Source organism: Mus musculus, chromosome 2 (genome assembly GCF_000001635.26).
Source record: "Mus musculus strain C57BL/6J chromosome 2, GRCm38.p6 C57BL/6J".
NCBI classification, from domain to species: domain Eukaryota; kingdom Metazoa; phylum Chordata; class Mammalia; order Rodentia; family Muridae; genus Mus; species Mus musculus.
Window position 1 is genome coordinate 35,642,818 of NC_000068.7, and position 16,299 is coordinate 35,659,116.

The window sequence follows — 16,299 nt, forward strand, 5'->3', positions numbered from 1 at the left end:
AGGAGTTAAAGGTCATCTTCAGCTACATGGCAAATTCAAGGTCAGCCAGGACTACGTGAAATCCTGTCTCAAAATAGAATTGTAGTAAATGCATGCAATTTGCCATTTCTGTCTCTCTGCCCTTCTGTCCGTCTGTCCGTCTGTCTGTCTGTCTGTCTGATTGTCTCTCTTGCTCTTCCCTCTTTTGCTCTTTCTCTCTCTGTCCCTTTCTCCCTTCCTTCCTCCCCCTCGTGTTTGTGTGTGTGTGTGTGTGTGTGTGTGTGTGTGTGTGTGTGCACGTGCGCGTGCGTGTTCTGGTGTCTTCCTTGATCACTTTTGGAGGCCAGGGCTCTCACTGACCTTGCAGCTGGCTATAGCCTGACCAGCAAACTTCTGGGTCCTTCTGTCTTTGTCTCCTCAGCACCAGGATTACAAGGGCACCTGGCATTCTGTGGGCACTGGGGATCCGAACTCAGGTTCTCACGCTTGTGCATCAAGCACTCTGCCAACTGAGCATCTCCTCAGCTTTGTTTAAATTATCTTAAGTGTACAAACATGCACTCGTTCAGCTTTCTGTCTGTAAACCCTTTCCATCTTCCTCAAGAGAAACCCTACACCATGCAGCCAAACCCCCACCTTCCCAACAGTCCTGGGCAGCTCACCTTTGACCCACTCTCTGGCTATGAATTTGACTATTGTGGGTATTTCTCATTGTTGGACTAGAAGAGTCTTTGCCCTTTGGTTTCTGGCTTCTGCCACTTGGCATGATGTTTTCTGGGTTCATCCATATCATGTAAATGATGTTTTAAGGTGTTCATAGATCACCCGGATGGGCAAATGCACTGTGTGTGCCCTGTGCCTGTTGGGAGTAGCGCTGCTGTCAGCATTTCATACAGATGTTTAAATCTGGTCTTCTGGTCCTTTTGTGTATACAGTAGTTAACTGCCTGGGTAGTTTAGGGGTGCACACTGCTACCCTTCTCCACAGTGACTACAGTATCTGTTGTGCAGTCCTAGGAAGTGGGTGGTGGCAGAAGCTACAGTCTCTCGGAGCTTTGGAACCTGCTCACCTTCCCTCTCCTTCTTTGACAGAGTCGCCCCAAGAAAGGCCGGGCTCCCGGCGGAGCCTTCCCGGCAGCATGTCAGAGAAAAACCCCAGCATGGAGCCCTCGGCTTCAACCCCGTTCCGGGTCACGGTAACTATCTCTGCGTCACCACCGCCACTGCCACCACCATCACCACCTCGCCCTGCGGGGCTGTTCTGCGACCCCGCACCCCCCTTCCTGGAGCCTCATGGACCGGGAGAACATCCAGCCTCCCTTGCTCTAGGTATCCGATCCCTTGGCAGCTCCCTGCTCCCTGGGGGCCACAGGGGGCCCCATTCTTTGAGGGAGGGGGCAGGTAGAGGAAAGAGCCTAGGGGGCCACCAGAGCCGGGAGAGGAGGCTGGATTCGAGCTGTCTGGCATGTGCACACAATGTACCCTCCCCTTATTTTGGTATCTTTTATAGAACAGTCTAGGGCATGTCATAATTTGATTCTGTGTTGATGGGAAGGAGAGGAATTCTGTATTCTCTAGCTGATGCTGCCTTAAAATGGACTCACACAGAACATGTGTACCATTGCATAGCTGTTCAGTTGAGACAGCCGGCATGCACACCTCTCTCTTTTTCGAAACCTAAATGAGGGCTGGGGAGATGGCTCAGCCAATAAAGTTCTTCCTTTGAAAACATAATAATGTAAGTTCAACCCCTAGATCCTGTGTTTAAAATGAAGTTGCAGGTGCTGTGGCAGGAATGTGTAATCACAGAGATGGGAAAGAGAGACAGGCAGGCCCTGGGGCTCGCTGGCCGGACAGCCTAGTCTACTTTGTGAGATCTGTGTCAGTGGCTGCCTCAAAAACCGTGGATGGCACCCTGCAGAATGGCACCTGGAATTGTGCCTCTACACAAGTGCCCACTCCTGTGCATGTGCATCTGTATGCTCATCTATGGACATGTGGGTTTGCGTGCATATGTGTACACCAAAACCTAAGTGACTTTGCAGGAGTGGACCTCAGAGACCCCCTTCCTTTCTTTCCTTTTCTCCCTCAGACAGGAGTCCCTGGCTGGCCTCGAGCTCATAGAGACCCACCCACCTCTGCCTGTGAGAGCTAGGATTAAAGGTGTGCCCTGCTAGGCGCAGCTCTGTGTATTCTTGTTCTCTTTATTTACACTCAAGCACACATTTGCACGTACCTCCTCACACAGCAGACGTGATGGTTCAGTGCTGTGGCAGGCACCTGGCACTGGGTAAAGCATACATCCTGTGTTCTCCAGGGATCTTCAGTCTGCATCCATCTATCCATCCAGCCAGCCTTCCAGCCATCCAGCCAACAAGGCTTCCCTTGTGCTTGCTCTGGGCCAGGCACCATTCTAGGGATGGCAAAGGGTCAGAGTGCCCCAAGCCAGTGTGCGGTGTGCAGAGTTCTGAAGAACCCACAGTTTTGAGTTGGTGTCACTAGGGGTGACGTGGTCTCAAGGGGATTTTATTTATTTATTTATTTGATAGAATCACATGTAGCCCAGGCTGACCTCAGATATTATATTATATATATATATATATATTTTTTTTTGAGTTGGTGTCACTAGGGGTGACGTGGTCTCAAGGGGATTTTATTTATTTATTTATTTATTTATTTATTTATTTATTTGATAGAATCACATGTAGCCCAGGCTGACCTCAGATATTATATATAGCAGATAGTGGCCTTGGACTCCTGATTCTTTTTCTCTACTATCTGAGTGCAAGCATTACAGGTGTGTCCATGACACTTGGGCTTTGAGGTGATGTTTGAGCTAGAGGACAGATGATGAGGTGCCAGTCAGTCTTGTGGCAGGTAGGCAGACAGGCAGAGGGAACTAGGTGGAGGAGAGAGACAGGGAAAGAACACAGGCCTGGCTGTCATTATGTGACTCAGGGGCTCCAGGGGAGCTGACTTGGACTGTCCCTAGAGGGTAGGAGAAATGTCCTAGGCTCAGAAGGGTCAGTGGAAACTGGCTAAGTCGGCAGGAGTGGTGGTGGTGGATGCAGCAAAGGTGTGGATTGACATCCCACTGCTGCTGCGGAGTCTGGTCATAGGGGTTAGAGTAACTGGGTAGGAGGTGAGGCTGGGCCAGGAGGAGCCTTGGCTACCAGACTGAAAGGATAGGGCCTTCCCCAGGGCCATCCACCTTCCTGCTTCTGTGTATGGTATAAAACTAGGTTCTGGGGTCCCTTCAGGATTGCAGGACCTGGGCATGTACATTTTGATACACTTCTGTAAGAGGTCATGCAGACTGAGGGCTGAGGGTTAGCCTCTGGCAGGGAGGGCCTAGGGTCATACTCCTAGATGTACCCAGCTGTTTTCTGGGGGGCTCTACAAAGGTGAGCTCATTACTGTCGTTAGAGCAGAAGGTAGATGTTCCTCTCTGAATACAAGCGCCTTGGTGGGCCGGGAGAATCTCTGGGGGCCTTGGAACAATGATTGGGATTACTGTGGTCCTGCCACTGATGGAGTACACACTGTGTGGCTGGCACTATGCCCGCTGTCCTGAACCACCAACTTTTGTAATGCTTCAGGCAGCCCTGTTGTTGATCGCCTCAGTACAGAGGGGGAAACTGAGGCTCGTGGAGTAAGTCATCACTCAAGCTCAGACTGATGAATGGGACCCAGGTGTGTCTGGCCCCAGGGCTTGAGTGTGGCTTCCTAGGACTGGGAGTGTGACTGTCGTGTGTCCTGCCAGTTCCTCTATTTGTGGCTCCAGCGTGCACACCGTCATACCTTCGTGCTACTATAATCCGTGGCTTGGTAATTGCCAGCTGGGATTGGTGGTTTTCCTGCTGTATTTTCACTGTTTCCCCAGGCAGAAGCCACCTGAGGGTGGAAATCAGTGCCAGCCTGTGAGCCTGCAGCTCCCAGGAATGCACTCAGGCTGCTGCGCTCAGGTGGTTGGCAGGGTGCAGGGCACATTCCTGAGCCATTTGTCTACCTACCCTCTGGCCACTCTGTGCCGTGTCACTAAGTGTTGCCATTTCACATACTGAGGAAGGCAGGGTTCAGGGTCGTTATCTCTGTCACATAGCCCTTGACTTATCAGGTACTGATAGGGCGGTTGGCCAGGTCAGGGTCTTGCCCTTAGGCACTTTGGTCCTTTGGCTCTGTGTAGCCATTAAAGACAGGGCTGTGAGTGGAGACTCTCTTGGCCTGGGGCTGGATGAACTGAAGTGTTTGGATACAAGATCTGGATTCAAATCCTAGCACTTCTGAGCTATGATGTGACCTGGTTAGCCACCCAGCCTTTTAGAATCTCTATCAGTAAAGCGTGAAACAACAACCTGGCCCTGCAGCAGGTACTTAGCTGATGGGATGCACTCTGACCAACCACATCCATCCATTGGATCCACAGTCCCAACTGGGTTTCTCTTTCCGACTCTGGATTAGTACTAGGGCACAGAAGATACGGCATTTGGGGTATCGGGAGGAGAGCCACCTCACCCCATTCCTGAACACTTATTTTCTCCGGCCGTGGCATCCTCAGCTCCAGCTTGCAGCTGCTCCCTGTAGGCCCTGAGGGAGCCTGGGAACATGGTTTTGCCTGGGGGAGGCAGGTGAGATACCACAGGCTGTAATGAACCTGCCACTGTTGCTGCCATTGCAAACCTGGGTGACAGGATGTCACCATCTTTCACAGAAGGTGCCCTGTGGGAGATTGTGTGTCAGAGTAGATGGTCTCAAGGACTAGCAGAGGACTGGATCTGACAGAGGTCCCACCCAGCTGAGAGTGGATCTCCAGTTTGGGTTGTGTGTTCCCTCCCAGGGTTCTCACTCGTTCTGTGAGGCGCTATCCCCACGGCTGTTTCATAGGGCATGGGTGGCTAAGTGGGACATGGGTGACAGCCTCTTAGAGTGTGGGGCTAGAGAGAGCCTCAGTATTTTTCTTTGTGTGAAATGAAGATGATGGCCCTGTGCTTAATATTCTAATGTGGCTTCAAGGCCTGGTGCCAGCTTTGTGACTTGATCGAGTTGCGGGTCCTCCCTGTTCTCCTGCATGGCTTCCACTCTCAGTTGCAGTGAGCATGGGGCTGTGGCTCCCCAGGGGACCTGGGATAAAGATCCCATAGGGAAGGGGCTGAGAGTAGGTGACCACAGTGGCCTGTTTCTCTCTGGGAGGTGTTTGGGATTCCCACCCAGGTCTGCCTTCTCTGTACTGGGAAGGGGGAAGACAAAGATGAAAGGCCATGTAGGTGGTGGGGTTTACAGGTGTAGGGTCAACCCAAGCCAAGCCCTCCTGGGCCACAGTCTCCTAGTGTGTTCCCAAGAATCAGGCTGACCGGAGACAAGGAAATGCTGATAGCTGTGGTACCCTGGATGGCCCATTGGCCTTTTCCATCTCTAGGTGTGGGCTCAGTCCTTCCTCCTTCCTCTGTCCACCTAGGCATTGACCTTGAGCAGTCTAGCAGGGTTGGGGTGGGAGGTGGCAGAGGGTCTGGGAAATGAAACATGGAAGCCAGTTGATCCCTCCTTGGGAAGTTGAAAGTGGAGACTTTGAAGGTTCGGCTGAAATTAGGTCTCAGGGCTATATTTTGTGAGATGGAGAAGTGTCAGAGAGGAAGGCTGGGGGTGGGGGAACTGCAGAAGCTGCAGATAAACGTGGCATTGTGTTGAGCGTGGATGCTTCTAGAAGCAGGTCTTCTTGGTTCACTTTCACTAGTGTTGGGCTGTGCACAAACTGTGTTTCTGATTCAGGGACGGTGCCTGGGGTGCTGTGGGAACCCAGAATGAAGGCTCTCTGGCTAAAAGAAGATGAGAGAATTCTTACAGTGGGGACCTTTATGACTGGGTTTTAAGGGACATGCAGGAGTTTCTCAACAAAAGAGACAATAGTTAGAGGAAGATAGACCCAAACAGGAACAGACCAATGGTCCCGAGTGACGTGCTGGAAGCAGGAAGGAAAAGCTGAGGGAGAAGAAATGTGAGGGGCGTTAGTGGGAGCACAGAAGCCTTTGTACTTTGTACCCACTTGAGGTTTTCAGCTGTTCTGTCCTCTCCCTACCGTAGTCTCCCTATGTGTGAACAGGCGAGTAGAAGGTGGATGAGGTGGCCGAAGGATCTACCAATCTGGCCATGTGTGCCTTCTGCAGAAGGAGGCCCTTTTCTAGAGAGGGACTGTTTTAGGTAGGTTTTGGTCAGACCACCAGATGCAGGAGTTGTTCAGGATGTGCAGGTCTAGGGGGCAGCAACAATCTCCTGGCTGAATGAACAGGATTTGTGCTTATTCGGGGAGTCAGGGTGCCATTCAGGATGGGTTAAAGGATCAAGCCAACTGCTCTTCTCACCTAAGCCTTGATCCCCTGAGCTTACATGCCCTTGTGGGAGCCTGCTTGGTCAGTTACAGGAAGCACTAGCCCAGCCTGGGCAGCTTGGATAGGGACATGGAGAGGAAAGAAAGGGAACAAACACAGCTCTGCACACCTTCTTTGCAGCTCTAGAACCTTCCAGAGTGTCCCTTGGTCTCTGCCGGGGCCTCCCTTATGACCGTGAGGGTGTGAAGACTGCTTCTTGGGCTGTGTCACAGGCTCCTTACAGGCGTTCTCATTCAGGGTGGCATTCTGGGTTCAGTGAAGGGGAGGTGGAATGGTGTGAGGCTTTTCCTCTCGACCTGTGCTCCAGGGAGACAGTGCTGACGTCTCCCCACAGAGCACCTGGGAGGGCCACTGCTCCCCTCTGTGGGTAAGTCACCTGTCTCCAGACCTCTTTCTTCATCTCCAAACAGGGCAGCTGTGAGGGCTTCAAAGCCTGCAGGTAGGCGGTTAGCCGGTGTCTAACCCTGCTGCTTGTGTTTCAGGGTCCACCCTTCCCATACTTTGCCCAGAACCCCAGGTAGCGGGGCCTATTTCTCCCCCTTCACACTGTCCCTTACTGCCCCAAAGCAACAGCATCCCTGATAGAGCTCTGAGGTGCAGCTGGGACTAGGAGTTGGAGAGAGATGAGAGAGTGAGAGGCTTAGGAAACCAGAGCTAGTGTTCTAAGGGGACAGTAGCATGGGTAGAGCTGGCCTGTCTGCAGGCTGTTTTCTCACCAGCGGGAGGCAGCAGAGGGCAGCGAGTGGACATCTGGGTGGCTCTTAGTGAGAGCTGAGGTCTTAGTTTGTACCCCTGACCACAGGGAGCCATTGAGTTATGGAGGCTGCAGGATGATCTGTGGTGACAGTAACACTGGTCAGGGAACATCCGGTTGACCAATGACAGTTGGGGCTGGCTGAGCTGGCTTGGCCCGATTTCTTCAGAGAGCTGGATCTCTACTGTGGCCCTTGGGGTCATTGGAGGACCAAGGTTTGGGGCCACAGCAGGCTTGTATCAGGAGAGGCTCAGGGTGAAAGGCTAGTGTGTGAGCTGACAAGTAGGGTTAGGGCCCTGAAGTCACCAGGCTGGGCCTACTAAATGGTTAGACCCTGCCATACTGAATTGCCTAGAGGTTCCTTGGGCCCCTTGTTAGCTTCTCCACCACTTTGGGAGGGAATAGGGGGGCATTCCAGGTGAGGCAGATGGTGGGTCAGGTTCTCTGCACGGGGTTCCAAGCTCAGCATGGCTGACTATACTGACTGTGGTGACATGGTAGAGGATCATAAACCTGTTCTTGGCAGGTCCATGAGGCAGACTGCAGTGGTGTTCATTTCCTCCTTACAGTTCCAGGCCACACACACTTTGCTTTCTAAGATGACTACATTGAGCAGAGTGGAAGGGCCCGCTGAAGCTCCTTCCTCCAGCACTTGGATGTGGAAGGAGTCATGGACCTTAATGGCTTGCCTGTGGCCAGTCTGTGCTAGCCAGTATCATTTTTTAGTCCCCTCCTTATGGATGAGGAATGATAGACTCAGAGAGGGGGCACACTGTGCTGGGTCACACAGTAAGGGCCAGAGCTGACATCGGAATCCATGCTCCCCTCTCCCGCTTTCCCTTGCTCAACACAGTGCCTGAGAGGTTATTTCTTTGTACCCAACCTGTGGTCCTGCAGGCCCTATCCCCTTCCTGGATCAGGAGCCTGGACAGAGGTAAGGTTCAGATGCCGCCTTCCTGTTTCCACTTTCTTGCTCTCTGTGTGTATGTGTTTGTGTGTGTGTGCACATGTGTGTATCCATTAGTGTTTGTGTGTGTGCACAAGTGTGTATATGTTAGTATTTGTCTGTGTGCACATGTGTGTATCCATTAGTGTTTGTGTGTGTGCACATGTGTGTATCCATTAGTGTTTGTTTGTGTGTGTGCACATGTGTGTATCCATTAGTGTTTGTTTGTGTGCACATGTGTGTTGACTTTGAGGTCCCTTCTCAGCTTCTCTCCCTCTCTCTCCCTCTCTCCCCTCACTTCCTCTCCCTGAGACACAGGCTCTCTCACTATTAGCCTAGAGTTCACTGGTGTCTAGGTTCACTGACCAGACCTTGGGCTCCTGGTCTTCTGCCTCCCCTCTTAAGTGCTAAGAGGACAGGCATACACCATCATGCCTGGCTTATACCGTGCTGGGAATCAAGCTTAAGACTGTGTGTAGGCTGGGCAAGCACTGTACCACTGAACCACATCACCCTCCACCCCTCATTCCCTCACATTTTCCTGCTGTGAATACAAAGTGATCACATGGCACTGGGGTTGGATTACAGATGTAATTACATGTGAGTTCTTGGGCAGGGATTGTTTCTGAAGCCAGGAGGCCTTCTGTGGAGGTGGCAGATACTGACATCTGTTTCGTACACAAGTCTAACGTCTCGATGAATAACTGCCTGTGGATTGCTTAGAGAACATCTTAGAGAAGCCACACCCCTCCCCCGCCCTAGTGCCTCAGATGGCCTCTAGTGGGAGCAGGTGGCTCCATTTCTCTCTCCAGCCTGGCATCCGGGCATCCAGGGCCTGGAAGGACTGCCTCAGCCTCTGACTTCGGACTGGTTGATCTTTTTGCCACCTTTCCATCCCTTGCTTTGGTCTTCCTGGGCAGACATTCTCTTCCCAGCTCCAGGATGTGTCCTCATGTCCTTCCTCTCTTCCGCTCTGTCACTAACGATTCACTACGTGCCTCCCTTCCACCAGCTGATCATGACCTTCTCAAGGGCAGGACTGGCATCTGATTCCTTGGAATCCTCAGCTCCTGCTGCGGGCACCTGCTAGGGGCTGGTGGAGTGAAGGGGAGTTGAGGGGGGCAACAGGGAGCAAATTAATTAGATGGGGATGAAGTGGGGAGCAGCTACCTCTTCAAATCTACGTCTGTGGCCACTGTGACTACCAACTCTGAGATGAAGGTCTAGCTGGCCCACCAGCTCCTAGGAGCCCCAGAAGAACATCAGCTCTTGCCCAGACTTTGTTTCTGCCTCTGATCCTTCTGAGGCCACGACTCCCAGGGCAACCTGCAACTGCCAGATTGTGGGAGGACAATTGCCCGTGGTGCCATCTCCAAGTGCGTCTGTTTTCCTAGTGGAAAGGCATGTAGCCACGCTGCCTGCTGCCCCTGGGACTCCGGGTGCTGCTGCCCTTGCAGTTTGGCTTTCTTGCCGCTCAAGTCAGAGATCCCCTGGGATGTTCCCCATTGGTTAGCACTTCTCCCGGCCTTGCTCCAGGGCTAGCCCAGACTGTTGCGTGTCTGGGAGGCTAGGATTATCTGACCATCTTTGGGTTAGCCACTGCTCTCAAAAGGTCTCTTTCATTTGTTATCACAGCAAATGAATTTCCACTGGTATGGTGGGGGAGTGTGCCCAAGAAATAGAGGGTTTAGAGGTTTGCTAGCTTCTAGAACAGCTTTCATTGCAGGAATGAGGAAACCAAGTCACAGAATGGCTAAGGTTCAGGGCCTCATGGTTGCGTTGTGGAGTGTGTACACAGGCTGAACTCAACACTGCTTCTTCTTGGCTGTGTGACCCTATGCAAAATTTTCCCTTTCTGAGCCTCTAATGCCCCATCTGCATAGTGGGTTATGAGGATCAAAGGAGTCGTGAAAAGCTTTAGCAAAAGACCTGGTGGAAGCTTCCTGAATTGCGTGTGCTGGGTCAGCTCCTGTCATGTGGTTACATGGGTATAAGAATGGGGGGTCCCGCCCACTCTGCTGGGTGACTCTGCCAAGAGCATTTGCTCACCCAGAAGGGGGAAGGGCTGTGAGTCACTAGACCACCAGCCTGGCCATGGGATCTTAGCCCTGAGGCTGTAGGACCAGGTTGAGAGGCTAATGCAAGGGGAGGCACCCTGGTAGGGTGGCGTTCCTGAAACTCTAGCCTAGGGTCTGCCTAGAAATGTGGCTTTCAGGCTTCCAAGCCACTTGAATGTTAAAGCCAGTGTCCACAGGCTTGGGGCTTTATAGAACAGCGAGCCACTCCCTGACTGCTCTCTGTTGTCATAGCAGTGCCTGAGACCTGAGAGAGGCCTGCCTGATTTCTGTACATGGATGTTTGCTCGGGCCTGGGGAGGAGGAGCAGGGGCGGGGTGAGTATCAGAGGGCCATGTTTATGTAGCCTTTCTGAGTCCTGTGTCATCCCCACCCTTTCTCCAGGCTGTTAGGTTTCTTAAGGGACCCTTGCCTTGCATGTCCTCATGACGTGTCCCTTCTCCAGGGTGGGTTGGTGGTGTGGAACTTGGAGGCCAGGAGGCTCTGCAGCCTCGGCAGGGGTCTACAGGAGCAGGCAGACTCACTGCTGTGCCTGTCCCACACCATATCCTGAGCCCAGAGTCTGCCTGCACTACCATTATGGCTGCTCTCAGTAGACCTGTCTGTATCTCATCTTCAGTACTTCCAAAATGTCTCAAAAGCTGTCACCTCTGGTAAGCCCACCAGAATACTCCTAAGTGGGATTCCTTAAAAAGTCTTCTTTTGTATCACAGATACTAATTCACTTGCCAGGCTGCTGCGGCCCCTGTTCTGGGGCTTCGGCAGCCCAGTGTGGATAGGAGGCATTAAACACATTCATTTGTGGGTAGAAGTGTCTACAGAGGAACCTGACTAAGACTTAGGGCATTGGGGAGGCCCAGCCTAGGCGGAGGGACCTAGAAGGATGAACTGGATTCCCCAAGCAAAAGGGGACTTTGATTTTAGGAAGCCCTTTGAATGAAGTCTTTGCTGGTTAGAGGAAGCAATAAGAGCAGGTTAGGGAAAGTGGTATCGATGGTGAGGACAGTAGGCAATAGTTACTCTCCCCCTTTACTGACCAGGAGGCAGCCATGACAGCCAGCCACTGGCTTAGGCAGCGTAGCTCTTGAAGGGTATTGTGCTCTCTCCTCCCTGCTTCTTCAGGAAGACGGTGGTGAATGCCGGATGTTCTTGTGGCTGCGCCATGTGGGGACTTCCAAGTGTGCTAAGTTTTAGGACAGAAAGACATATCTGGGGCAGGGGTTTGTTGCTCTTGAGAAAGATGCAAGACCCTGACAGCCATATGTCTAGGGATGATAAAGAAGAATAAACAGGGTGTGCACAGAGACACCTCTAAAGTGATGTTTCCCGCCCAGGGCAGGGGGAAGATGGTGCTGGCAGACTTAATCTTGGGCTTCCGGATCATTGTCTTTCTTGGCTGTGATTGGCGTTTGTGCCAGTTTGTTTGTGGCTGTTAACAAGCGTGTGTGTGTGTCTGTGTGTGTGTGTGTGTGTGCTGGTTGTCAGTGCTTGTGTGTACATACATGTGCATCTGTGAGCATGGTGCTACTGAGGAGATGTTTTGCTTGCCTTCTTTTGTAGGTGTACCTTTTATGTGGGCATCGTTGGCATGTCTGTCCTTGAACGTGAATATGGTTTCAGCCTTGTATATTTCTCCATGTGAGAATATGTTTATGTGCAGTTTTCTGGCCAGGATGTATGTTTGAGACAGGGTCTCATTTCAGTAGCCGAGGCTGGCCTCCACCTCAGGATCCTCTGCACTTCTTCTAGTGTGCCAGTAGTCTTGGACACTTAGTATTTTAAGACAAGAGTTTATCCTTGACTGTCCCTGACACTTTTGGGAGACCTCATGGCCTACGGTCCTGTTCTTGTGTGGACTATGAAGGACTTTCATGTTTAAGGGAATACTGTCATGTGTCAGAGGCGGATCTGTGGCATAACGTGGCCCACAAGTGGGTGGCCATCAGAAAGGCACCAGCTGTTGACCCCAGCTTAAACGCCTCTTCCTTTTCACCTGCCACCATGCCATCATTTCATTAGTGAGTCACTCCCTAGCTTGGATCACCTTTGATGGTGGAGGAGGACCGGAGGAGTGGCACATCTGAAGGCCATGGGCAAAGCCAGAGCATGCTTTGGTACTTAGTGCCAAGCCTGGGAGAGCCAGGCAACCCAGCCGGTCACTGATCTTAACTTCATAGACTTGGCAGGTGCCAGCCCTGAGAAATGCCCATGCTCACTCCCCCAGCTCCACGTGTTCTCCATGGGAAGACTGAGGCTTGGAAAAGGACACACAGCCACCCGGGAGAGTCTGGAAGCTTGGTTATTCTAGACAAGTTTGGCCACCTTCTGGGCCTTGAGTGTCTTGTTTGTAACATGTGGGTATATTGATCTCACCTATGCACCTAGGAAATAAGTCTTTTGCCATCCCAGTGCCTGTCCCAGCCTGCCTGCCTGCCTGTGTGCCCAGCATCTCTCCTCTCCTGGGGCCGAGAGGTAGCTGTATCTGTCTGGGATCTTCCCCTACCTTATCTGTCTTGCTTGCTTAGATGTGTTCTTGGCATTCAGACAGAGCCCAGAAATGGCATTGAGAGAGATGTCTGTGAAAACAGCTTCGCTCCCTAAAGCTTTCCTGTTAGGGTTTGAGCTTTTAAAACTGGCATGGGTAGGACATGGGTCCACCCAGTGTGAATCCATGGAGTTCTGCCTGCATCCTGAGCAATCTTAGTGTCCCAGGGTGAACAGATAGAGAGGCAGAGGTCGGCCAGGCCATTTGCACATTTTCAGTGGCTAGTCTGCAGGAGGGGGAGAAGGCGACGAAGGTTGGCCTGGGTGGAAGGTGTATGACTGGATAGATGGATGCTGAGGCTAGGAGAATGTTGCCCTTGACTGAATACTTGCTGTCTACTAGGCCTGGGCCCAGTACGTCACACTGTAGGAGATATAGCAGGTTGGAGTCCCTTGGTGACAAGGAGCTTCCAGGGTGGTGTGGCATGCACACTTGCAGTTCTCTAAAGGACAGTGCATGGGAGGATGGGACTGGTCAAGAAGCTCTGAGCCTTCAAGTCACTTGTGAATCCTGCGTGTAGAGCTGTGTATGAGCTGTCTCTGTAAGAAAGGAGGGCCCCACTCTGCCCACCCCACATTCCGAACTCTCCTTGTCCTAGCTCTGCCGCATAACAACCTAGCCACTTGGAGCAAGCATCTTAATCTCTCCTAGCTTCCACTTCCCACTCTGAAACTGAAGCCCACACTCCCCCAAGGACTCTTAGCGGAGGCCTTGAGCCTCCTAGGCTGGCTCCCTCCCTGCTGAGCGTTGCGCTCTGCATTTTCACGGACACAGCAACTTGGCAAAACAGGAGCTTGCTCAATAACTCATCATTTATCCTCCTCCTCATCACTTGGAATTGATTGAAATGGGTGAATGAAGAAATCACGCATCTGGAATTCTGAAAGGGTCTGAGTGATGCTGGAGAGCCTTCCAGAGAAGAGCAGGGGTGGGCCAGATGTTAAGACAGAATGGCTCCAACTGAGGTGGAGGGTTGTGGGTGGGGGTCCCTGACAACTCATCCTTACAGCCAGACCACTCTGGTCTGTTCTGGGTTTTGCCCAGTGGTAAAGTGGGGACCAGCTGGGAGTGGTTATGTCCTTTTAGGTGGGGGGCATTCACAAAGAAGGCAGAGGCAAGAACTAGTAACCAGCAGCCTGGTATAAAGCCCTGGGGCCTTAGTTGAGCCCAGTGCACAGGCACAGCTGCCTGCTGTGTTAATGGGGCCAGTGCCTCACGGGGTGGAGCCGACTCTGTCCTGGTGGCTGGTGGCTGGTGGTTGGACTGTCTGGCTGCCCGCTGCGTTTTACACTTCAGTCCCTGCTCCCTGGATGAAAGCTCAGGCCTCACCTGAGCAGCCTAGCAGCCCTGTGGCCGCACACTGTGCACATGGGGAGTCTCTGAGGTTGCTTCAGAAGAGAGCACTAAAAGGGTTCAAAACTTCTAAACTGGATGTTACTCTGTGGCTCCAGGGTCATATTGCAAGCAGCTTCATTCATGGCCCTATCCTCACTGCTAGGCAGCCTGCAGACTCCTCAGAGGCCCAGGTAGACTCCTATGTCTATTGGTCACCCACACCTTGGGACGGTTTTCTGTGCATTTGAGCCAGTCTCAGTACTAGTGACACTAAAGCATGTGGTTGCTTAAGTATTTGCTGACTTCCTCTAATACCTAACAACAGTCCCTTCCTTCATCTCGTAAAGCAGCTTCCATCGTTAGCCTGTGTTACGGATAGGATACGGAGGCTCGGAAAGGGCATGAGTGACGTTTCTACACAGGTTGTTTGATTTAGGATTGGAATCCAGATCAGACATGGTGTTGCATGCCTATAATCCCAGCACATGGAAGAAGATAAAAGGATTAGGAGTTTTGAGACCAGCCTGGGCTACATGAAACCATGTCTCATAATCCCCCACCCCTTGGGAAAAAAATTATCCCAGAAAGTAAGTGTGAAGGTGCTATTCCTGTAATCCTACAGTTCAGGAGGCTGAGGGCCTCCACATGAGTTCAGGGCCAGCTTGGGCTACATGCTGAGAGCCTTCTCAGGAAACAAATGAGCAAAGAGATTTGAACCCAGGCACTTAGAAAAAGCCTGAGGTGCCCCAGGGGAGGGTTAGCAAGGACAGATCCCTTGTGTGTAAGGAGAAAGAACATGTGAGAACTCAGACTGTGTGTGTGTGTGTGTGTGTGTGTGTTGGGGGGGGGCAGACAAAGGAGAGATTATGGAGTGGTTATTGAAAGCATGTCTAGCCCTCACAGATGAGCTAGTCCTGGCATATGCTATTACAAGCTGCAGATTTTAAAATGAAACCTTTGTATTTGAGAGGGTTCCTTGTGCGGATAAATTTGGCTTTTGTTGGATATTCTGTTCTATACCCCAAACCTAAACTCTGTTCAGCTTTATGTGTCCTATTTAACACTCTCTGCGTGTCCCTCCCCAGCTCACTTCACAGTGAGGTGACAAGCCTTGCCCACCAACCCTGAGACTAACGTGTCTGGTACAGCTCAGTTTGAGGCCTATGTGTGCCTGCTTGCACCTCTCGGCTCTTAGCCACTGGCTGTCAGTATGCTCCAACACAGCCCAAAAGTGGCTATCAGGAACTCTGATCTACTGAAAGAAGGAACTGTTGGTTTTTTGAGGCAGGGTCTCACTACATGGCTCTGGCTGGCCAGGGACTCACAATGTAGATCAGGCTGACCTGACACTTACAAAGATCTGCTAACTTCTGCCTCTGGAATGTTGGGATCAATGTGCCACAACTTGTAGCTAGAAGGAACAGGAACCTTGTCTGGTGCCACTTGGTTAAAAGTTGGCTTAGGTCTTTGTTTTCTTCTCAGTGCTGGCATCAAACTCTGCAGCTAGCGCTCTACCCCTGAGCCACCTCCCACCCTTTGCCTCGGGTCTAGCATAACTTCCTGGCTTGAAGACCAATCAGCCACTCCTCATGAATTCTGGCTCTAGCTGATCCCAGGAAGGGACAAGAGACAAGGCTTGTCTCCTTTCATCCAGGGCCAGGGACTAACCACCTGACTCCCTAGCCCTGTGAAGGACAGTAAACTGTGAATCTTGGCAGAGCACAGGAGTGCAGTTTAGGGCCTTTGATCTTGGGAAAACCCCTTTGTCACCCTCGGTAATACAGCTTGTTGGCCATGAGGCCATGGCCTCATCCAGCTAGGATGTGGGGGTATTTATTATCTGTGGGACTCTGAGCTGGGATACAAGGTCTGTAGGGCTGATTGCGGTACGGTGGGGACTAACAGGAGTTCTCAATGGTTCCTTGAAGAATCTCCCCATGGCCTCTTGGAAATGTAGACAACACTCGTCGCCCTGTCCTGTCACCCCATAGTGTCCATGGCTGTTGTGGCCCCACTGTCTAGTGTACCAGACTCTTGGAGTACTGATCTCCAAGGTCATTGCAGCTTGGGTCAGGGGAGGTAGCAGGTAGCACTGATTTTTCAAAAGGAAGTTACAGATGTCTGTCATCTGGTATTTGAGCCTGGTGAGGAGAAATGCTGGAATGCTGGAAAGTGGCAAGAGTCCAACCCTCTTCTAGAGGGAGAATAGTTCTCCTCTTCCTCCTCTTCCTCCTGCTCCTCCTCCTCTTCCTCCTTTACTCAGAAATAGGATCAAACTGACAA

The 16,299-nt window shown here is 51.8% G+C and overlaps 1 protein-coding gene across 9 annotated transcripts in view; it reads left to right on the forward strand.

Moving 5' to 3' along the window:
• Dab2ip (disabled 2 interacting protein) overlaps window positions 1-16,299 on the forward strand; it is a 172,549-nt gene that overhangs the window by 84,372 nt on the left and 71,878 nt on the right. For 8 of the 9 annotated variants that reach the window (XM_006498305.4, NM_001114125.1, XM_006498304.4 and 5 more), the window contains exon 2: window positions 1,071-1,174. In XM_006498305.4, the coding sequence (XP_006498368.1) occupies window positions 1,071-1,174 (104 nt within the window). Of the gene's footprint in view, window positions 1-1,070; window positions 1,308-16,299 lie in introns of all 9 variants that reach the window. The other variant, NM_001290641.1, reaches the window with a different exon arrangement.